Source organism: Urocampus carinirostris, chromosome 9 (assembly GCF_059441175.1).
Source record: "Urocampus carinirostris isolate Australia breed hairy pipefish chromosome 9, RoL_Ucar_1.0, whole genome shotgun sequence".
Classification (NCBI taxonomy): Eukaryota; Metazoa; Chordata; class Actinopteri; order Syngnathiformes; family Syngnathidae; genus Urocampus; species Urocampus carinirostris.
The window spans coordinates 8,211,113-8,236,169 of NC_142357.1; the positions used below are offsets into that span (position 1 = coordinate 8,211,113).

At 36.8% G+C, this 25,057-nt stretch overlaps 1 protein-coding gene across 1 annotated transcript in view; it reads right to left on the bottom strand.

Annotated features, from left to right (window-relative positions):
* efnb1 (ephrin-B1) overlaps window positions 1-25,057 on the bottom strand; it is a 150,540-nt gene that overhangs the window by 24,242 nt on the left and 101,241 nt on the right. The window contains exon 3 of the mRNA XM_088344437.1: window positions 7,927-8,019. Coding sequence (XP_088200563.1) covers window positions 7,927-8,019 — 93 coding nt within the window. The remainder of the gene's footprint in view (window positions 1-7,926; window positions 8,020-25,057) is intronic.

Here is a 25,057-nt window from a genome sequence, read left to right on the forward strand (position 1 = left end):
TGTTCTGCTTGTATCACAAAAGATCATTTTTTGGGGGTGTGCCCTATAATCTGTGCACCTTATAGTGCAGAAATAAGGTAACTCTATGTTCAGTGTACATTTACACTGTAGATAAAGACCATATGTTTACTGGGGTAGGGTTAAAATTGACCCTTGTTGGTGTTTTATTGATACAGGTTATTTCACGGTACTACACTACACGGAAGAATTCAAATGGCATAAATGCATCGTGAACGTTGGATGTCATACCATGAGGAAGCGGGTTAGACTTTACAGTCTGACATCTTCAGTGAAGACGAGCCAGACTGAAAGTATATTATTTGGTGTTAAATGAGCACATCAGACCACACAGCAGGAATTGGCTGCGGGGCAAGCCACTTTATTGAAGCGGCGGGGAGGAGATGCCTCCCTAACTCGCCGTGTACGTTTGACAATTAAACATCACACAAGCGAGCGAGAGATTTAATATGTCTCTCTCTGTCTGACCTTTTACGAACAGACAGAAAGTCCATAGTATGAAAACATTAACTCAGGCACATTCTTTACACTTGTTAGGCTTAATTTTCTTTTAAAGCTATTATTGTAAATATGGATGACTATAAATATCGATTGAAGTATTTTATTACATATTTGGAAAAAAAAGCAGAACGCAGTGAAAACTCAATAACAATTACCTAATGCATCTTTACATGGATTCCAAAATGCATGTTCGTTACGATTTTTTTAATACCAACACCATTATAAGTACTCAATCCTTGAGTAGACACCAATACCAGGCACAGACACTACTAGTACCATAATACAAAACATAAGATTTAGAAAAAGAACTAAATCTCCCGAAAGTACTTTTTGTATAAAGGGACAGTGTGTATTATTCTGTGCCTCCTAGTGGTACAACAAAGACCATTCTTTAAAAATAAAACAATCTCTATTCAACATTGTGTAATATTTGCCCAGTGCCTGTTTTCTAATTTGACTATGATTGCACATTGCTGTTAGTTGTTTTGACTATTAGGCACAGTTTACATTGGGACAATCGTGTTGCTGTTCTTTGAGTTCCACAGCCTTTAGGGAAAAACTGGGGGTTTTGATAAAAATAAAGAGGCTAAGGAGCCCTTTTGAACAGATTGAAATTTCTTATCTGAATGCTCTCTCCCCTGTTCCTCTTAAAAGTTTATAATCCAAAGATATCTTCTCTCCTTATTTTGAGTGTCTACTATTATTCAAACTTATTGGAGGCTCTAAATAATACACAGTAGATAGATAGATAGATAGATAGATAGATACTTTATCCCCTAAGGGAAATTCACATTTCCAGCAGCATCCCTGAGCTGAGAACAATACAATAATAAAGCCAAAAGAAAACAATATTCAAATACCCAGTGTGACGTGCAAATGCCCACTTTAGCATGTTGTATAGATTAACTAAATAGTGCTACACAGAACACATAATGCAGTAAGATCCAATGTAGGTGGTGTGGTTTAATGTGGGCCTTTACTCTGCCGGGTGGAGTTAAAGAGCCTCATGGCATGAGGAAGAAAAGATCTCTTCAGTCTGTCCGTAGTACTAGACAGTGACAGCAGTCTGTCACTGAAACTGCTCTTCTGTCCGGAGATAATGCTGTGAAGCGGATGCGATGGATTGTCCATGATTGACCTCAGCTTTTTCAGTGCCTGTCTCTCAGCTGCTGTTGTTAGGCTGTCCAGCTCTTTGCCCACAACAGAGCTCGCTTTCCTAGCCAGTTTATTGAGACGAGAGGCATCCTTCTTCTTGACGCTGCCTCCCCAACACGCTGCCGCATAGAAGAGGGCGCTTGCCACTACTGTCTCATAGAATATTTTCAGGAGCTTTTTGCAGATGTTGAAGGAGGCCAGCCTTCTGAGGAAGTAAAGTCGGCTTTGCCCTTTCCTACATAGAGCTTCTGTGTTGGCAGTCCAGTCCAGTTTGTTGTCCAGCTGCAGTATCCCTTTAAGTTGTTTATTTTTATCATTTTATCATCTGATCAAGTTATATTCCATAATGTAACTATTATGTTTAGTGTTGTTATCATTATCATTATCAACTATATATCTATTATTGCTATTGTTGAACATTGTTATTTTATAACTGTCACCATGTAAAAACAAACAAAATCTAAATAAATTAGGATACAATCACATAGATATATATTTAATAAAGAACATAACCTAGACATATCTGCACATCTCATAGTTAGGTCAGACAAGTGGGAGCTTGAGGCTGGAGGCATCTGCCTCAAGCTCCCATACCTTGTCTTTTTAATGCACGGATCAGGACACTAATAATGGTGGTCCTGATGCCTGGGGGAGGACCCCCTAAGGTAGCAGGCCTAAAGATACTTGTATGACGGGCAACATGCACCACTAAACATTCAGTTTCCCCGTGAGCACCCAAGAGAACTATTGTTATCATAATAGATACTCTAATTTCCGGTACATAATATGCCGAAAATGTATGGAGACAGCAATGATGATAATGATGATGGTAAAAAAGGACTAATGGAAGTAGTGATGGTGATGATGATGACAATGAAGGGACTGTGTATCCACAGAGCCAATGTGAATATGTATATTTACAAGTTATTTTTTACATGTAAATACACAGGGGATCTAGATGTGGACTGCAATTGTTAAGGAAGTCTGGGGGTAGGATTTTATAAGGATATGCTTCTTCCTACTCCCTTTTAAACATGTACGTTTACTTTGTGTTTTTTTTCTTTCGATGTGTTGTTTTGTTTTTGCTTTTGTCATGTTCGAAAGTTTCATTCATTCATCAATTCAAATAACAAATAGATGGTTAATCATTTTCGGGTATTTTTGGCATACTGGTTTACTGAATGTTACTTTAAAAGAAGTAAAAGAGCGGAACGTACGCCAAGGCCAATATAAAAACTGTTTCTCTGTCGGACGGGCGAGTCATCTACTGTTTGAAACCAAGTGGAGCTGGCTGCATGTTTCAAATCAGGTTTTCAGGGCACACTGATTGTAAGCGACAGACCACTTCAAACCATTTAGTGAAATAAGCACGCACTCTATAAAAGATGGGATACAGCCGGGAGCAACATGCCCATAAAAGAACTGCAAAATACTTTCCTAGAACTTTCTTCCAGTCAGATGTTTGCTTCAACTTCCATTAGGTCCCCAGATTTGTTTTCCCCTCACTAAATTCCCAAAGTGGAACCTGGCCTGTGCCTGTGCAGCTTTGTTGTCTTTTTGTGGCGAGATCTCAGCCTGCAGGATGCTTCAAGTGACCTACATGGGAGAATATTGCAACGCCCGCTTGTTTGCGAAAATGATTGTGGGCATTTTTGCACAGGATCGGCTGAATTTGCTCCGACTCCGACCTTGCTAACATCAGCAGCTCGTTAGATTCTCTTTTACAATCGACTGCCGGGATATGTTGCTCTCACACTGTTATCCGGCATTCGTCAATTTGCAAAAACACGCAAACTCTTTTTTTTTGCCTTCTTTTAAGGCAAATCCTAGCTGCAAGACCTTGCCCTTTGATCGACTTTAGCAAGCATGCGTGCGTGGGTGTGATGAAGATGGCTCACGTTTACACTTTCTTTTTGTTTACTCAGGAAATGTGACACCGATTTTGAAGTAAATTGTAGTACGGCTTAAGATATCCAAACAAAAATCTAAATAATTTACATTTATTTTTGAACCTTTAAACATCAACTACTAAACAAGTCTGGTTTGACAAAATCTTGTTTGATAGCTTGAATCGTTATCCACATTTTAATATGACTTTCATCTTTCAAGGTAAAAATTTTAGCAGTTATTTTTTGTGAAATACGAAAAATGCACTTAAAATGAGAAACATAATCTAATACGACAGTTATATGTTTTGGGTTGTGATAATTTTATTCTGCTTGTTTTTGTTTTTAATATTAAACACTTGCAATGAAGATTGTACAGGATCCCAGTTCGTTCTTTTGACAATTATTCCTGATTGTTTTTTGTTATCTTGACTATTATGCACAGTCTACACGATTGTCACTAACAGCCAATAATGCTGTTGTTCTTTGATATGTGGATCTGCTTTTTTTTAACATAGAAGAAATTAATAAAAAGAGGAGTTCAGGGGAAGGCTTTTGGAACAGGTTGGAATTTCTTATCAGAGGGTTTTGTACAATCCCCTCCTGTTCTTCCTGCAAGTTGGAAATTCTCTCTCTCTCTCTCTCTCTCTCTCTCTCTCTCTCTCTCTCTCTCTCTCTCTCTCTCTCTCTCTCTCTCTCTCTCTCTCTCTCTCTCTCTCTCTCTCTCTCTCTCTCTCTCTCTCTCTCTCTCTCTCTCTCTCTCTCTCTCTCTCCCTCCCTCCCTCCCTCCCTCCCTCGCTCTCTTTGGCTCTGTCTGTCTGTACTCAATTCCGAAACGAGATGTATGATGCATGCACATTAAGAGCGTACAAAAGTGGAGATGTTCATCATAATGAGGTATAAGTTCAAGAACGTTCTCTTCTTTCTGGTGACTTGCATGCAATCATAAATCTTTATTTTTCTGAAACGAGCCAGTGTTTGCTTGTTAAATGACGCCGGATGAAAAATGAAGGCAACCAAGTTTGTACTGTGACTTGTTAATAGTGGACAAATGATTTTCTGTGTTTTAATTACCAACAACATAATTGTGGAGATAAATAGTTTTATATTATTGAAGAGACAGGCGATTTATTGGAAAAATGTGGTTGTGGTTGTAAATGCTAATAACTTATGATTTTACATTTAATTGCTACAAAGGATGGAACGTATGAATTTGAACGTTATCATAACATAACAATGAAAAAATTTAGTGTTTTGAATTTTTTTCTATTGTTGCAATCACTGTACTACTTTACCTCAGGCAAAGGAGAGAGTAAGCAGGTAAAAATCACAATGACTAGAAATAAATGAATGTAACTAAATGTGAGGAAATAAACTCAGGCACAAAACAACTTTGAATGTCTCTGGAGACCATAATTCTCTGTGAATTAAATGAGGATAAATTCTGACAAAAAAAGCAAGTCTTTGAAAATCAGAACTAAGACCTTAAAGTCAGTCTTGAAAATCGCAATTTAGAGAATAAAGTAAAACAAGTCTGTGAAGTATTGTCACATACTGGACTGTCTCAGAAAATTAGAATATTGTGATAAAGTTCTTTATTTTCTGTAATGCAATTAAAAAAACAAAAATGTCATACATTCTGGATTCATTACACATCAACTGAACTATTTCAAACCTTTTATTATTTTAATATTGCTGAATTTGGCTTACAGCTTAAGAAAACTCAAAAATCCTATCTCAAAATATTAGAATATCATGAAAAAGTATACAAGTAGGCTATTCAACTAATCACCTGAATCATCTAATTAACTCGAAACACCTTGCGAGGGTATCCTGAGCCTTAAAAACACTCAGCTTGGTTCAGTAAATTAAATCACAAGTATGGGGAAGACTCCTGATCTGACTGCTGTCCAGAGGACCATCATTGATTCCCTCCATCAGGAGGGTAAGACACAAAAATAAATTTCTCAAAGAGCAGGCTGTTCACAGAGTGCAGTTTCAAAGCATATCCACAAAAAGTCTGTTGGAAGGGAAAAATGTGGCCAGAAACGCTGCACAACCAAGAGAGATGGCCTTAACAAAATTGTGAAGAAGAGCCGCTTCCAGAATTTGGGGGAGCTTCAAAGACAGTGGGCTGAAGCTGGAGTCCAGGTATCAAAAGCCACAGTTCACAGACGTGTCCGGGAAATGGGCTACAATAGCCGTATTCCCATGGTCAAGCCACTTCTGAACTCAAGACAACGGAAGAAGCGTCTGACTTGGGCTATGGAGAAGAAGCACTGGACAGTTGCAGAGTGGTCCAAAGTCCTCTTTTCAGACGAAAGCAAGTTTTGCATTTCATTTGGAAGTCAAGGCGCCAGAGTCTGGAGAAAGGCTGGAGAGGAGCAAAATCCAAGTTGCTTGAAATCCAGTGTGAAGTTCCCACAGTCAGCAATGGTTTGGGGAGCCATGTCAGCTGCTGGTGTTGGTCCACTGTGTTTCATCAAGTCCAGAGTAAATGCAACTGAGTACCAAGAGATTTTAGAGCACTACATGCTTCCATCTGCTGAAAAGCTCTATGGAGATGAGGATTTCATTTTCCAGCATGATCTGGCACCTACCCACAGTGCCAAAACCACCAGTAACTGGTGCACTGACCATGGCATCACTGTCCTTGATTGGCCTGCTAATTCCCCTGACCTGAACCCCATCGAGAATTTGTGGGGTATAGTTAAGAAGAAGATGAAAGACACCAGACCTACAAATGCAAATGAGCTGAAGGCCGCTATCGAAGCATCCTGGGCATCAATAACACCTCAGCAATGCCACAGGCTGATTGCCTCCATGCCACGCCGGATTGATGCAGTAATCCGTGCAAAAGGATTCCCAACCACGTACTGAGTGCATCAATGGACATTTTCAAATGTTTGATTTAGTTTTGCTGTTATAAAATTATTTTTTTACTTGGTCTGAGAAGTATTCTAATATTTTGAGATAGGATTTTTGAGTTTTTTTCAGCTGTAAGCCAAAATCAGCAATATTAAATAATAAAAGGCTTGAAATAGTTCAGTTGATGTGTAATGAATCCAGAATGTATGACATTTTTGTTTTTTTAATTGCATTACAGAAAATAAAGAACTTTATCACAATATTCTAATTTTCTGAGACAGTCCAGTATATTATATATCTTGACTGTATTCTCATAATGTCATATTTTATAATTTTGCTTTTTAAATCAAGGATTATGAAGTTAAATTCAGAATTCTTGGAATAAAATAAACATTTGTTTACTCATTTAATTTTATTACCACTGGCTCAACTCCTTTTCAGTCCTTTTGCTATCTTCGGAGTACAATTATTTCATTACAATTAAGGATTTTATTCCTTATCAAGAAATACATCAAAAATATAACAAGAAAAGAACGATAATCCTTAATAGAAACAAATTCATCAGCCAATTTTGAATTGTACATTGTGAAAAATCTTAAATGTGTTGTATACATTTTATGAATGCATGTATTGATCTGAATATGGACGCTTGGATTTAAAGGAACCGTGTGTATTATTTTGCGCCATGTTGATTGATTTAAATAATAAGCTTATACATACATAAAGTACATTAACTTCCTTGTAAATTAACATTTTTTGGAAACACTTGTTGGTTGAAAAAACAGCAATTATTTTACATAATATCCGTCTACTTTTTCCCTGTTTTTTTTTTTCGTAATTTGATCATTTCAAATCGTGAACTCAGTATAACAATTTTTTGGGGGGAAAAACAGACGCGCACACCCAAACGTATTTCGTTCTGTGTACATTGTTACAAAGAATGACAATACAAAGGAAATTATTATTATTATTATTATTATTATTAACATATGTATGTATAATAAGCAACACAAGATTTACTGCAGGTCGGGAGAGAACTAAGAAAGACAATAAAAGAACTGTACCCAAAAACCTAAAAAATGCTGTGCAAAGAAACAAGAAGTTCAATTATGTGTTTTGGTCCCTTTGAGTCTCCATATTTTATACTCTTCATGTGCTTTTTAGCACTTGTTTTCAGTTGCACTACACCAAACAGCGACATTTAGCGGCCTAATAACACACACTGTCACTTTTACACAGGGCCGATGTATTTTTATCAGCTTTACTCAGGTGTGCCCGACAGATCAGCCATCTATTCCGTGTTGTAACAGGACAAGTGTGCGGCATATAAATAAAAATAATAAAATAGGGAGTATCCCTGGTGGAGTCAAGCACCAGGCAGAGTCACGCTCGACACACACATGGCGATAAATGAAAATGTCACGGCAAAGTGAAACATGGCCGCGAGGCTCCGGCTCGGCCGCTTTGTGTCCGACATGGGAGGTGCGTTTGGGTTTACCTTGCCCGACTTTCATGATGACTTTCATGGCTCGGCTCTTGCAGACGCCTCCCTCGCGGTTTTCCAAACCCTCCACGGTGCCGTTGGAGGTGGCTACAAAGAAAAGGAAAGGCATGACACTCCGGTTAATGAGCAAGGCGCAGAAGCGATCAATATTTACGACAAGCGCTGATTAGCCGTTCCAGCGATTAGTCGTTTTGGCCCTCAAACTGGTGTCAGGTGCTTTATACCGTATCCCCTTGTTAACACAATAAAGTGAAGCCAAATGAATGGATTGGCATTTTTAGAGTCAATGGGGGATGTCACCGGGTGTATGCAGGGTTAGTGATTCTATTTTGGCGGTCTTAACCTTTTTTCAGGGACGTGCCACTTTGAAACTTTTTTTTTTCAGTGCAGTACCTATAGCAGGTGTGAGGTTAAAGATGCTAAAATGATAAACATTTGATCTAATGTATTAATTTCTGCAGCAGTTGTCTTTCTTACAAACATCCAGACAGACAGACAGATTGATGAAGATAGAGATAGATAGATAGATAGATAGATAGATAGATAGATAGATAGATAGATAGATAGATAGATAGATAGATAGATAGATAGATAGATAGATAGATAGATAGATAGATAGATAGATAGATAGATAGATAGATAGATAGATAGATAGATAGATAGATAGATAGATAGATAGATAGATAGATAGATAGATAGATAGATAGATAGATAGATAGATAGATAGATAGATAGATAGATAGATAGATAGATAGATAGATAGATAGATAGATAGATAATGTATGATTTACTTAGGAACTATTTTAGTAAGTTTAAACTTTAGAGTAATCAAGTAGTATAAAATATAATAGAAGAGAATGTATGATTTAATTAACAATTATTCAAAATAATTTAGAATATTAAATACAATAGAATAGAAATATCAAAAATATTAAAAAGAAGAGATATAATATGATGTATGATTTAATCAATTGTGAAAATATTATAATAAAATATGACTTAATTTAGATTTCTTAAAATATGAATACCTAACAATTATTTAAATAATTTAAAAACATTAAAATAACTTAGAAGAATATAACATAATGGAACGTATCATTTGAATTACAATTATTCAAACCATTTAATACTATTTCAATCAAATCGAATTAAATAAAATCAAATAGAATGGAATTACCTATTCATTTGTAAACTTAATCAAGAACATCTCCATTAGTACAGTTGTATAGTGTGCATGGAATTAACGTCACTTAAACACTATAAATACACAAATATTTCCTATGTATGTTAGATCATTTAACTCAATTTATGTATTATTGTCCTTCAATCACTTAGTGAATGGTTAATCGAAAAATCAATACCTCTTAAGAGGTAAATTTTCAATCAACCAAAAACGATTTTGTTTTGCGTTGTAAACATTAAAAAATACCATTAAATGTTCTCCTTGGGGATTATTGTAAATTTAAGTTAAAAAAGCAATTTATGTTTTTGTACATCTGAAACAGCATTCATCCCTAAAATAATTAAGTATTTTAATAATTATTTTTAAATATTTTTATATGTGTTTGATCTGACATATGTATAACTAAATGTATAAATAAATGCCTACAAATATAAGCCATATAAATAATTGGAAATGAGTTACGAGTGCCTGGCAAGACCAAGTGAGTCCGTGCCCAGCCAAGCTATTTTGGAGCTGACATTTAGGTATTATATGATTTATTTATGTTTTCATGCTTTATATGTTTGTACTTTTATATTTTTTGTACATTTTTACATATGGCCGGATTGTTCCTCCATATTCACGTACCCCAAGTACCCCAAGGTGTCTACGTACCCCTATTTGAGAGGCACTGATCTATTTGCAGGAACGAAGCACGCCAGCCAGTGTTCCGGCACCTCCAGTTTTCCCAGCTCGGGGCCACAAGGGCCAAGGGCGGCTGGTAGCGCGGAGAACTAAATGCAACAATAATATTTGTCTGCAGACATGTGTGTCCAGTTGCGCAGATTGTGAGTGTCAGCTTCTCCGTTTGTTTTTCAAGAATGTGTTCTGCTTTGACATGAGTTAGGGGCTGAGGGTCGAGGGCTTGTTTATTCAATGTCACGCTCACTCCGAGCACCGTCACACAATTGGCTGTCTATTTTAGGGCCCTTCATAGTGACCTGAGGAGACGGACTAGAGCGATGACCTTAACGCTGCACGGTTAAGCGCAAGACAGTTTGTGCAAATGCGTGTGTGCAGGGAAGCTCTCCATCTGGAATTCCCCCAAATGATCTCCGTCGGGTGTGCTGTTTAGACAATACTCCCTTCAACTGAAACTGTTTCTCTTCCTTTTCAGCCTTAACCTTTTTGGACTTTTCCTTTTACACATTAACGTTGAGTTATTTATTTCATTGTGCTCCTTCGGCAAAATCTGCCGGAGGAACTTCAGATGGCCGCATAATTTGGGGAGTCTTTAGTCACGTTTTCGTTCAGCAATGCAGTTTTTGGTTTGTTTCAGTGCGTCTACTCACAAACGCAAAAAAAGCTGCACAACCTCCTGATGGTTACAACAGAAAACTCAGAAAGTATTTATTTCATTTAAAACAGATATTATAGTTTTATGAGGGGATAAAAGTGGAATGCTCTCATACTGCCTAAGGTGGTTTCTAAAAATTCCTCACACAACAGCGTGTGAAAGACATAGAATCCAAAAGGGACATTATTTAATCACGGCAAAAAAAATAACCTCAAAAAGTAGTTGGCATTTTACAACCTTTTTCACGGATACCTGTAAAATATATTTTTAGCAAAGTACTTCTACTATTATGTTGATAATAAAAATTGCTTTAGTGATTTGAGCATATTTCATAAACCCTGGACATTTGAGACATTATTTGAGACAAAAGAAATTGACAAAAATATTGGAAAGAAAAAACTCTTGGGCACAAAATTTAATTATCATGTTCCTCTTTGAAGTCATAACAAATGTCTACTCTAAAATCAAAGTATTATTTTGTGTTTAAAAATTAAGAAATCAATGCTATCAGTTTTACAAATGTTATTGTATTACTCTGTAATGATGACTTACTGTAATTACCAGAATTGTTATTGGTACAAATTATCATTTCTAAACTGTTTCAACATTACATGTCTTTTAAGGGCCAAGTGCATTTGCTTTCTAAACAAAAAATAATGAATTTCACAGAAGTCATGATTCAAGATGTTTGACTGAATAAAATAAGCCATTTGACTACTATGTAACATTTTTACTACTGATTTTATTTAAAACATTTATAAACCCAGATGCCTGTTGAGTCACAAGGTCAGTCAAAATACAGGAAATTAAAGAAATAAAAATACTTTAAAAAAAAAGTTGTATATTTGAATGTAACTGAAAGACTTTATTATTTTAAAGTTGTGGCATTTAAAAATGAAGTGTTCTTCCAATCCAACATTATTGTTTTCAACTACAGTATTTATATTTCTCTGAAATAATTCCTACAATAAAATTAATGTGTACTTTAGAATAGTAATTATTTTCTAATGGTTTGAAAATATTTTGTGTGGCAATGAGTTAATGGGCTTACATTAGGTGATGACTGCCCTGCATCTGGACGATGCAGCAGACAGGAACAGGAAATTAAACCGACACACTCAGGAGGAGATTACGCCAAAAACAACACTTAAATGCTAAAAGAACTACGAGGTATGCCAATAAGAACGGCACTGAGCGCTTTAAAAAAAACTTGATTTGTAAGACAAAACACAAAACGCTGGATTCCCTCAAACATTCAAACTTTTTTAAACTTCCCATGTTGACTTTTTATGATTTTAGGAATACACTGAGTCTGCTGGCATTAGATCAGATCACACTATTCAATTGTACAGCTTTGTGTGAAAGGATTTCATACGGCCCCTAATTTAAGCCAAAAGGAAACGGCCGTGGCCCTCGCTTGGGTCTACACGACAAGCAATTTTTATAAGCAGTAATCGTGATGAAAAACTAGCAGAATGTTTGAATTGTCAAAACAGTAGTAAAAGTGACAGTACATAATAAGCTGTAGCAGCACATGGAGGAGGTATCAAACATTTATTGAGTGGCGCTGACGCCAATTCTGGAGCTTGGCCTGACAGTTGAGTTTTATGTGACACTGCCCTGGCCACAAACGTGCAACCAAGCGGTTTCCCATACATGATTCATTTCTAGAAAATCGTGACAGAACGTGAGAAAGGTGACCGAGACTATCAGATTGTGACGGGTCGGGAGGGAACGTATTGGCATCCGTGGCTGAGTGCGGATAGAACTTCAAACATGTGGGAGTCAGCAGGGAAAAATACACAAGTTTTGGGCAAAAGGGTGACCTCATACAACGAGTTCTTCCATGCGTCATTGCAATGGCAAGCAGTGTTGGGACTAAGGCGTTACAAAGGAACACGTTCCTGGAAGTCATGTTACGCTAAGTGACTGGAAGCAAGATCTAAAGTGCTCAAAATAAGGATGATATTTAATAACAGAACCAGGAACAAAGTAACTTACAAAGGGGTCACAAAACAATTACCACGTCCAAACAAAATCAAACCTGACAATATCCAGACCAGAAACAAAGACCAAACCTGAAATGGAGATGCAAGGAACAAAGTAACAAACAAACGAAGATCACGAAACACGTCTAAACAAAAAAACAATCTAACAATGCCCAAACCAGAAACAAGGACCGAAAGGGAAAATCAATGACCCGACCCAGTGTGGTGTCCGGGCAGTCGTTATAAAGTCTTTGGATGATTAGGGCTCAGGTGTGTCTTGTTTTCCAGCCGGCACCCTCTAGATCAGACCTGGGCACTCCCGTCCTGGAGGGCCATACGTCCTGCCAGATTTTGAAGTTTGCTCTTCTTTAACTCAGGTGATACAAATTATAACCTCGTTAGCAAGCTAGCAAGTGCTCGTTAACGATACTGGTGATTGGAATCACCTGTATTGGATCAGAGAAACCTCAAAAATCATGCAGAACATACGGCCCTCCAGGACCAGAGTGCCCAGGTCTGCTCTAGATGGTAGATGGTATTCCAGATCCTGACAACGTTATTACTTTTCTCTGTAACGTGTACAGTAACACGTTATTAACAAAATTAACAAAATCAACTGTCGTCACAACATAGTGTGTTACAATAACCTCTGACTGATAACTGTTCCTCCTTTACTCACGCTGTGACGGATAACCCCAAATTCACCAGCAAAGGTTAAAAACTACTGAACAGAGTGGCGCCATCTAAAGAACTGATTAGGAAGCCGCTGAATTTCTGCTTACGGAGGTATTCTCCCTACCGTACATACTCGCAGCCAAGCCGTATTTACAACTATAAGTTACAATAGTGAATTTAGGGGGTCCGTTTTTATGCACATATTTTGTTGTATGTCACCAGTAGCGAATGCTAGGCAGAGAGTAGAGAGGAGGGCGTGGCTTATACAGGAACAACAAAATCAATGGAGGAAATGTGAGCACAGAATTAACAGTAAAAGAGTGCTTGGTTTTGTTTTTTTTATTTGTAAAATCTCTTGTTTTGCAATACAGTATTGTTGGAGAAAAAAAGAAAACATCTAGGACAGTAACTAGAAATAGAGAAAAAAGTCTGTGAGTGGTCTGAAGCCCAAAGACAAAATTGATGTGATGAGTGTTTTTTTGCAAGCTTTTAAGATTAAAAAAGCCAGGAAATACAAATGAATTCAGCACTTCCACAGGTTGGTGTCCACATTTTCTTCTACTTTTCTATTATGTGGCTATTTTGAAGCAGTTTAATGGGGTCGGGTTCAATGGGAGTATTTACGGTAATTTGTCACTAGATTTCAGAGTAACACGCAACTTTTGTGTGTCAGTCATCTGGGGGTAAAGGACTTACTTTTTAAAGGTTAAACATAAGTAATTAGTAATGGTACCTAATTACCGATTTTCAGTAATGCACCCAACACTTTCGACAAGTAGTTGGAACTTCTTGTCAGGTTAAAATGGATTTCTGAGTCTGCGGTTTTCAACAACTCATCCGTTTGATTTGTGCCTTGTCATTCCTAAGCATAATTAATATTGACTTAAGTGAGTTTCGGCTTTGGACGACAACATGATATATCACTGTAATATTGTGTTGTATTATCAGATCTTAAGTCGGGCTCATAAATTCTGGAAAGAGCCGCAACATTTAGTTATTGGTGTGGCCTGACTATGCGGTAATTTGTGCAAATGAATGCAATGACGCAACTCCTCACTTGTAGACAGCATACAGGGTTGTAAAAAAAAAAAGAAATTTGGCAAGAAAAAAATATGTTCAAACATATTTGGACATTGTAGTGGTTTCCATGATCTGTAATATTTAGGCTATTCTGTTAGTATGTTGTGATCAAACGTATTCTTTCTTGATGCATCATTGCGGCAATCAACGTTAGAAAAAGAGTCCGCTTCAGCAGTACACAGTACAAAAGAAATATGGCCCCATCGTCAGAATGTGTTTGACATTATAAAAAAATCTTCTTTGCTGGATAAAATAACTGAATAAATGTTTCTTGAAATAACCAAAATCATCTTTTTTTTCACATCAATTTTTCTCATATTAGGACTTAAAATGAGCAAAATTATATATCAGTAGCTCCAATAGACAATCTTGCTTATATTATCTATGTATAGTTTCTTATTTTTCTCAGAAGAAAATTAAAATATTTCCAAATTGGAAAATATGATCTTTTTTTTTTTTGCTGTGTAAAATACAGTAATCCGTCGTTTATCGAGGGGGTTACATTCCGGAAAAAACCTGTGATGAGAGAACTTTGTGAAGTACAAACATTAGTATTTTTACAATTAGTAAACAATTAAATACCCAAGAACAAACCCTTTTTACAGGCTCAAGCATGAATTTCACTAATAAAAGGATTTGTTGTTCATTCTTTTTAACATATAACTTCTATATCATCAAAAAATAATGAACAGGGGAGATTGTGAAGCCAATACAGAACAACATCCTCAGAATTTGCTATGTTTATTTCAACTGTGTCTAAAAATATATCAACAGTACATTAAAGCACACGGCACTATTTCTGTCTATTTAAGTTATTGTTATCGTTCTTCTTATTTTACCACGCTTTAACTTTAAAGTTGTTTGGTTTGTTATCCTTTTATCTACCTCAGCTCTGCTGGATGATTTTGTTCTGGTAAATTGAGAAAAAAATAATAGAGCAAAGGCGGATAATCTTGGCAATTTTAAGTGTATTTTTTGTTTTAGATAATTGTTAAAAAAAAAATCAAGTTTAAGAAAATTACTGTGATGAATGAGTTGTATTTTTTTAAGCTCAAGTAACAACAGTGTTAAATTAGTGAGAAAATCTATTTCACCTTTCGGCAAGGAAAAAGACAGTGCTATTTGGGAGAAGAAGATTTTTTTTTTTCGTGCAGATGAAAACTACTTTTCCGCAAGGATGGAGATGCTATTGTCTTTAATGTCGTTGATATGCAACGATATTAGACATGGTACTCCAAGGCAAACACGTAGTAGACTTTGAAGAGAAAAATAAGATAATAGACAGTTTGGATAAATAGGCAAAATTTTTCAACATAGTGATTAGAGAGTGGTCTTATTTATAATAATAGTAAGTCAAGTAATGTTTAATTTGTATAGCCTTGAATCACAAGGAGTCTCAAAGGGCTGCACAGACCACAGATTATTGCAAACTAGAAATTATTATTACACCATCCCCTGATCTAAAACCTCCACGAGGGCAAGGAAGAACTCAAAAACCTCAACATGAGGAAAATGAAGAAACCTTGAGTTCAATGGAAAAAAATGTGCATTGTAACAATAGAGCAAAATAAAGCAGTGCAGAAACATTTAACAGAAACAAAAATGACCCCCCCAAAAAAAAGTTTTGCGCGCTTAATTCAGGTATCTGGTGTTGAAAAATTACTGTACTACGTTTGATGGTAAAACATAATGATATTTTTCATAGCACTACAGATACTAACGTGAAATAAATTTCAATGAATCATTCTAATAAAATAAAACGAAGGTAAAGCAAAACAATAAAAAATATATTTCAGGGTATCTGTTTATAAGATTTCCTGGGTCCAAAATGTACAACGCAGATATAATTCCTAGCTGTAAAAAACAAAAGTGATTCAAGTCAAGGTTACTTACTTCCACTGTCATTGTTCCCCCAAAGTGCTTTTTTTACATGGGGAATTTTTATGATTACTTTCAAGGCCGTGGCAAGAGCATGTCAGGACAACTGTTAAAGACAGTGAAGCTCTCCGCCGTCTTAATGTCTTTGACATTCCGCAGCAGGGGCCCTTGGTCATGCATTTTCCACCCAATTTTGCATCTTTAGACTTTTTTTTTACATTTGCCAAGCCGAGTTAACCGAAAAAATTAGCTCTTTGAAGAAGGAGCTCAAAGCCATTGAGTAGCGCGTCAGACTGTGAATTTTATATCCACTCGGGGAGAGCAAATCTTCCCCGTGTTAACTTGAGTCTGTCGTCTAAATGAACGATTCCTGCAGGCTGAACAGGTTCCAGCGTTACCGATGTGGCACCATGATAGCTTTGCCCTTTGAGGCGCCGGTTCGAGCCAACAGCCGGAGGCAGCCCGAATTTATGGAGAAGCGATCACTTTATATGATGTTTGCGTTCGTTTCAAACAATTCCGGCCTTCGTTGTGCCAGCGGAAATGATAATCAGATTAACTGTGTCCAAATGTGACCACAATTCCTTGTGCGTTATTACATGCAAAAGCCCCCACGCTTGAGTATTAATAAGGATAGCAGCAACTCTGAAAACACGTTTCCTCACTTCCAGTGTTGGACTAAGGTTAGGGGTTCGGCAGATTAATCCAAATATTAATATTATCCATACTAAGCAAGTAATTGGATTGGATCAATACTATTGACCTGGGATTGATACATCACTCCTCCATCCAATTTCCTAAAGTGACACTTTTCTGCGCAGAATTGTATTGTTTACACTATTTGCACTTTTAAAATATCGTCCAATAGAAGGTAAATTTGGCAAGGGTACGTTTGTATTTTCGTTACATTGCTGCTTTTTTGGATTTGACTCTTGTTCTGAAAAATTGTGAATTTTATTTTCATTATGCATTTGACATGTAATGACAATAACACTAATCTAGTAGAAATATGTATTCATTACACTGTTAAAGGGACAGTGTGAATTATTTAATGCATCCTAGTGGTAGAAAAAAAGATGAATTGTCTGTACATCTTATTTGATGTATGGCAAAACTTTTTAATCCACAAATGCCATCACAAATGTAACTACTTTTCAAAAAATTTTGGCATTTTTTAAGCACTTGTTTTCAGCTGCACTGCACAACACAGTGATATCTAGTGGTCAAATCATACACACTGTCTCTTTAAAATTTGCATTGTAGTTATTTAATAGAAAAAAATCTTTATGCCTTGTCTATAATAATTATAGTAAACCAAAACCAGAGAGAGGTCGCTTTTTTTTTAATAATTGTGACATTTCCAAGCAAAAAGTCTGATCGATATAAATCGATACTCCTATTTAATTGAATCAGATCGATACCAAAATTCCAGGTATCTCCCAACCCGAACTAGCGTGTTTCAAAGAAAAGAATCTCGTTAACAAGTCCTGTAACGTGTTATTGATTAAAAATAACTTAATTCTATTGTTATTACTACATAGTGCATTACTTTGTTATTCCACCACTAAATTCAGATTATGAATTACTGTTTTTTTCTGATAGCTGAATGCTCCTGCATCATTAACAAAATCCCTAACAACATACAATCTGCCAGCAGACTTCTCTCAAAGGTGGTGTGTCTACATATACCTACAAAGTACAACTGAATACAGTAAGGCGCTGTCTCAAGCACATAGTATAGTACAAGGGTGGTGAATTTCTCCCCATAGTATATACTTGTATTCAAGGTGAATTTTTAAACCAGAATGGAATACTGAAATCGGGAAGTTAGCTTATTTGTGCATACTTGGCTGTGTGTGACCAATAGCAAATGGTAGGCAGTGTATGGGGAAGGGGCATGGGTTATACAGGAACAATAAAACCAACGGTAAACCAATGGTGCAAATGTGTGAAATTATGGTAAAAGTGTGCTGATTTTTTGTCTTTTTATTTTTTAACATTATATTTTCGATTCACCATGCCCGGAGAAAAAAGGGCAAACATCTTGGATAGTACCCAGAAATCGAGGAGATCTTTGAGTGGTTTGAAGCCAAGAGGTAAAACAAAAATCAGCTAAGTGCTTGTTTGCTCGCTCTTAAGATCGACAAGCCAAGAAATGGGGTCAGCCTCTATGGGAGTATATACGGTAATTTATAAGTAGATAGTTACTCTCTCTTACTTTTAGGAGTCAGTAATCTAACAGGAAACTGAATTACTTTTTAAATGAAATAACCATTAGATGTAACTAACTAGTGCTTTTCAGCAACCAACACTGCTCAAATCATGTGCTTACAAAAGGAAAAATGACTTACACACTGTTAGAAAGTGTGTTTGGCATTAAAGCTTGTCAGATATCAGCGTATTTACATCGATCAAGTCAAAAGTTCACCCGGGAAAAGATGATTGCGAACCATCAGACAGACTACACAGCAAGGACACGCTGTCAGATTTTCATTTAATCTGAAAGCCTCTCAATCACTCCATCACCTCTTCCTCCTTTTTTTCTCCCCTCGTTCAACATGCTGCCGCGCTTTCTTTTCATCCCGGCACACTCTTGCTAATCCCAATCGGGATTTCCAGATATTAACATTCGGTCATGTCGTTTTTTTGAAAAGCAGAAAGTGGGGCTTCCTGAATCTCCGCTTAGATTAAAAAAGCAGACAAGCGGGAATGAAGACAAGAAAAGGGAGCTATTCTGCCTTTCGGGTGGGAGTTCATTGCCGGTTTGTGCGAGTTATGAAAATGAGAAAACAAAAAGCACTTGCGGACTTTCAAAGAAGCGTTGATTCTTTTGTTGACTGTACATATACTTTGGACAACAAGATTGACAACTTACTAACAAGCTGGAAAACGAATAAATACCACTTGATTAAAATTGCACCGAAGTAAATACAGTATTCCTTGGGATTTACTTTTTGCAGTTTTCATCGTGCATTGTGCTCTGCATTCTTATTGGCTAACACTCAGACACCTGTGCGTCATTGAATTTCTTTACTTTGACATTCAGAGCACAGAGCAGGAATCACCATCCGTCCAGACAAACGGACCCTCAGCATTCTTTGTTTTAATGTTTTAACAGTGAGATTCAGTTCTAAGCTGTTAGGCGCCGGTTAAAGCGTCCGGTAGCCTAGCTGGGAAATGCACGGGAAGGGGCCATGCGCCTGTCCAGAGTCGCTGCTGACAACTCGCCATTCTCGCACCATCCACAACTCTGTATAACAATTCTAAAAAAAATAACTCTATTTTTGTGGATTTTGCCTACTGTGGGTCCATTTTAGGATGCAACACACATACCAAAAATGAGTGATTACAGTACACACAAACTGTAAAAATCCAGCACGCCAAATGTTATTGCACTACTTTTTATTACATTATTATTATTTTGCATTACTACTTAGGGCCAGTTTCCAGTAAATACATCTACCTATTTATCCTGACATTTTTTAATCTTATTTTTCTGTTTCACGTCTTTATTACAAGTTTCTCCTAGAGGGCCTTTTAGAATCTCATTGCAAACAATCTTTACTGTGTTACCATCAAAAACGAAGTACAAAGAATATACAATATTATTCACAATGTTTTAATCAACAAATAATGTGAAACGTGTAATAACTGTAATATTTGCCCAACATTTGTTTGTTGTATTAGATTTCCTGGTTTTAGGTTTGGTGAAATAAACAAAAAATGTGGCTAGAGGTTTTGTGAAGCAACATATTTAAACAACAAAACAGTTTGGAATTATGTTTTGATGAGCTTCAGAGAATGAGATAACCTTTATTTATCAGGCATTTCCGAGAAAAGCTCTAATTTTCTCGGGCAGGTCCAAAGCCACTCTCCGCAAAAATGGCGCCAGGCACATTTGTTCATAATGGCTTAGAAAAACGGATTAACATAAGTGGCCCGGAATAGTGAAAGAAGTGGTCAAAGCATGGAGAAAGGCTGCTTTATAAAATGAAACAGTCAGCTCCGAAGCTGTTTATGCACATATGATTTAAGGCTTTGGTTGCGGGTGTGGATAGTTGGCCGCCGAGTGACGGGTTGAAGAACAAAAAATCTACAGCTGCTGGAGTCATAAAAGAAACCAGGTGCCAAATGTCCACGATGGGAAATATCCAAAATTGTATGCCGAAGCCAAGAGACGGCTTTGAGCGCAGATTTCTGTTCCAACGCTCGGCGTACAAGCATTGATCGGTGCCGACATCCGTCTTGAGTACAGCAGGACTTTTTTGGTCGTAGTTTTGGAACGTGTCAGCATATTTAGGCGAGACTTCGAGTCAGTAATGATCAAAGGTTTACAATTTTTCCGTATGATTCAATTTTGTAGCGTTTGCCTTTTCAAAAAATGATTCAACACATGAGAACAAAAAAAACAAATTGAAAAATGTGTGTAATGTTCAGCCATGTCATTCAAAGCATCAGTAAAAGAAGGACTGTTAAGATCTGGTACACCACCTAACCCCAAGTTGTCTGGTATTTTCAATTCCGCTGTCATTGCTCCATTAGTTTTTGCTTTTATTTCCCGTTTCTGGTTTGGACATTTTGTTAGTTTTTTTGCGCCCACTGTTCGTTACTTTGTACCAAGCATTTCCATTTCAGGTTGGGCTATTGTCAGGTCTGATTTTTGTGGACATTTTGTTGTTTTGTGACCTCTTATTAGTTCGTTACTTTGTTCCTAGTTTTGTTGATAAATAACTTCCCTGCCTCAATTCCTGCTTCACTCTTCACTAAGGTCCATGTTCATAAAACTTAACAGATACATTATGGATGACTTAAAAATGAATAATTGGAATGTATTGCTACCACATGATAGATTTGTCCTCACAAAGTGTTTTCAAGAAGTCTGATGGTTTGCATTCAGTTTCTAAAAAGGAAAAATGTGCACTCTAAAATCAATTTATAGTAAAGTACTATAAAACAAATCAAATACTCTCAAAGTAAAATGTTTTTGTTACACGGGCCTATTATTTTTCTTTTTGTAAATATTACTTTTTTTCTAACACATTGTTAAAATGAAAAAAAAAAAAAAGATAAAATGCGCAAATCTGGTTTATTTTCCAGCCCAACTTATCTGCTCTAAGGCAGATATGCTTTCACATTTTAAGAATTGTTTTTCTTGTAATACATAATTAGTCTTACAATAAAGTTACCGGTATGTATAACATAACCACAACAATTTGCCAGTGACTAAAAATAATGCTTAAAACGTATCAAAAACCAAGAAATATAAATTATACTAAAGATATTACAAATTACTGTTATTATTTTATTAGGTATATTTGTTATTACATTTTCACTATATCAATTTCCTAAAAAAAAAACATAAAAAACATGAGAACAATTATCTCCTAGTAAAATAGTTACAAATAAAATCATGTTTAAAAATGTATCTGTATAGGACACTAACTTAATTTGAATTTTTCTTGAAATTTTTTTAAATAGTGTCATATTTTACAAAACTAGGCACACAGATGTGTTAAACGATTGCCCAAGCAAATATATATTAAGATAAGTTTAAAAAGTGTATATTATTTATGTATATCAAAAATAAATAATAATTCAGCAAGTTATTTCTATATTTTATTTTTTATTTTTACAGTATTCCACCATTACCTCATGCTAGCAGCATTAATGTCTGTGTGCTTGATGTTTTTCTTCTGGTGAAATGTGGCTACATTCGAGTCTTGCTAGCAGTGTGAAAAGTGCTCTCGGGTAATAAAGGTTTCTCTTTATTGTGCAAAAGTCACGGGTTGCTGCTGACCTTTTTCTCAGCAGTCATTTTGACATTATGATAAAAGAGCTGGATGAGTATAAATGCTAACAATGTTATCAATTTGGGGTCAACGCAAGGTTCCTCCATTTTACGCTGTTAAAAACGCTTGAGTTGAAAAAAAAAATGTCTTGCTATGAGTTTAAACAAAAACACAATTATCATTTGATTTGGTACAAGACAAAACCATTTTTTGTTATTGAACGAAACAAACAAATTTGGGGGGTGGTGTGCGCAAAACATCTTAGCAAGGTGAGTTGAATCAACTCAAATATTTAATTGCTCCACTTTTAAACCAATTTATCCCATTTATATATAGCTCAATGATTAGCAGTAGTTTACGTTTGTAAATTTGCCATTGCCAAACCAGTAATTTTTAAGCTTTTGGCACAGTTGTGTAAATGAATTAGCATGACTTATTCATAAAAACAATTCCACCGCTGACGTGCAGTCTATTCTTTATGAAATATAAAATGAAAATCATATTCACTGATTAAGTTCTCTTTCAAATTCACCTTTTAGATTTTTTTTACCATTTAAATACTTAGAAGAAGCTAGCGCTCACTGAGGATTCAACAAGAATCCGTGGCATGACTATCTACAGACACTTTTATTCAAAAGGAACAATGCATGGCCTTGTTTTATAAGTAAAGGGAATACGACATCATTTAAATGTATATGTTCTTTACTACAGTTTGTCGATGGTTACAGGAGCCTATTGCGTGTTTTTCTTTTCTTGCTCTTAGACTGCCAATCAAGTGATGAATAAAGACGTTGTTTGTAAATCCGACTCATCAGACGCAATGTTTAACTGTGTTTTGTCTCTGGATGCCCTAGCAAAGTCCATTGAAACCTGGTCATCTTGGAAAGAGGATATGCAGCCACTTCCCAAGGTTTCTTCATTTTACGCATGCTGAGGTTTTTTTAGTTTTACCTTGCCCTCATGTAAGTTTCAGATCAGGGGATGTTGTAATTGGGCTCTGTGACACTTGAGACTTTTTGTGATCAAGGGCTATACAAATAAAGCTGACCTGACTTGACACATTTCACAGTATCTTGATTCCACCAATTTTAGGTTGGGTGGCTCCACCCTGGGGCGGTCTGAGCACTCCGATGCAAATGCTTGCAATAGACGCCATGGAAGCTGACCCTCACGACACCCGCTGAGGCCGGAGTGCGACGCATCGCGCTGGTCTATATTTATTCTCAGGTCCGCTAAATGAGGTCACTCAGGTGGTCCCACTGAATACATTCCCTATCTCCATCATGAATCATCTGCTGCTTACTATTCCTGTCCAGCCCAAGGGGCCTCGCTTCCATACAGCGCAGTCGGCTGTGTCTGTGTGGGTGCCTGTGTGTACACCCGCCCTCGTTGTGTGCGGCATCTGCCCGCAAAACGAGAAGATAGCGACAGCCCTTGTGACAGACATAGAACAGGTTGTTTAATGAGAAAGTGGATGAGAGGTGACATTCATTGGCTACCTTTCATACAGTGCTCAGCCCCAACATCGCCGTCACAACTGCCCCGCACAGCATTCCGACTCGCTGCGCCCGTCACATTGTCGATTTTTGCGATATGGACAGAAAAAAATCCTACGATGCGATCGGCCACACTTAGCATAAAAGCAAAGCACCGGCCAGCTCATGTGAAGCAGGCGGCACTCAAGGCTGCGCATTGTGCATTAAACATGGCGTCACAACAGAAATGGCCACTTCTCATACCTGCAAACATTTCCATCTCATTTTTATTTATGCTCACAAAGCAAAAGAGGAGCGGGGGAGGAAAGAGGGTGAAAAGAGGCTATTTGCACAAATATTTCACTCATGAATGAGCACAGAGAGGGTTAGATTAGGTTTACGGGCATGATTCCAGAGATAACCCTCCCCTCTGAAGCCTTGACATGCATACAAGCATGTACGCACACACACACGCACATGCTAGCACGTACACACATGACGTGACATGTTAAGAGCAGAATGGGCCGACTGGAATATGAAGGATATGGATGTTTGCACTTTGAACCTTTTCTAATCCCGAGTATTAGGGCAGGGCCAAAGCCTGATTACGCCTGAATGAAATGGATCTAAATAGATGTCCCATCCTATCAGGCTTTCATTTTCATGCCCTAGAAATAGAAATGGAAATATGCAATCAACGTACAGCCTTTTGCCTGCCGTCTCTGCTGCCACAGCCTTCCACAAAGGTTTTACCGAAACCCAAAGGAAAATATATTCGACTTTTCATATCAGCTCTGATGAATCAGGAATGCGCAGCCAGACCTGGAGTTCATTATCGTGTTTCTTTTTTATAATGAATCCTGGCAGTGCTTGAAAAAAAAAATGTAAAAAAAAAACGTATTCAAAACTAAGATGTACAAAGCATTTTGTCAACAAGTATGCAACTGTTGCTTGCAAACTGGGCACATCTTTCAACATTCACGAAAACACAAATTCCAGAGCACAAACTTGTACAGATGCACACATATTGAGCATAACAAAAATGAGGATTCTTTTTTTATGTTTATATCATTGATCCCAATATTAAAACACCGTCACCAACCATGGATAACAATAGCATCGTTTAATAGGAATCTTGTTTACCACAGGATTTATCCTGTCACACATACAAATCCCAGCTCCTACAAACAAAACCCAAAAATCACTAGAGTTGTTGATTAACAAACCATTTTATTATACCGATACAAGTAATGAGTACTCCGCTACAGATGCCACTAATGTTGTTAGGGAAGGAATGTTTAATGCAACTTCTTCCATACCAGGAACAGTACACAACATACCTGTACTACCAGTGTTTTTAACTAGGTTATCAAATACCACTATATTTTCATGTATGAGGAGTTTAAAAACCCGAGATATTATTTTTAAAGCATTACATTTCCCCCAACGCTGAAGGAGAGAAAAAAAGTGTACAGCTGTATAGCATAGATTTGTTTTTATAACATGACATATTCGTAAATTTTCTATTCTTTTGATTTTCTTGTCAATTTGAGGAAAATCCACCTCCCAAATGACTTTAGGGGGCATTGTGTATTAGTTTGCACCTCCAATAGCAATATTGATTTGAATAACAAACAAAAATAGATGAACTATCATACAAACGTTCATTTGTATTTACCAAGAGATTTAATTGTCTGACATCGTGGGTACCCTCAAAAAAC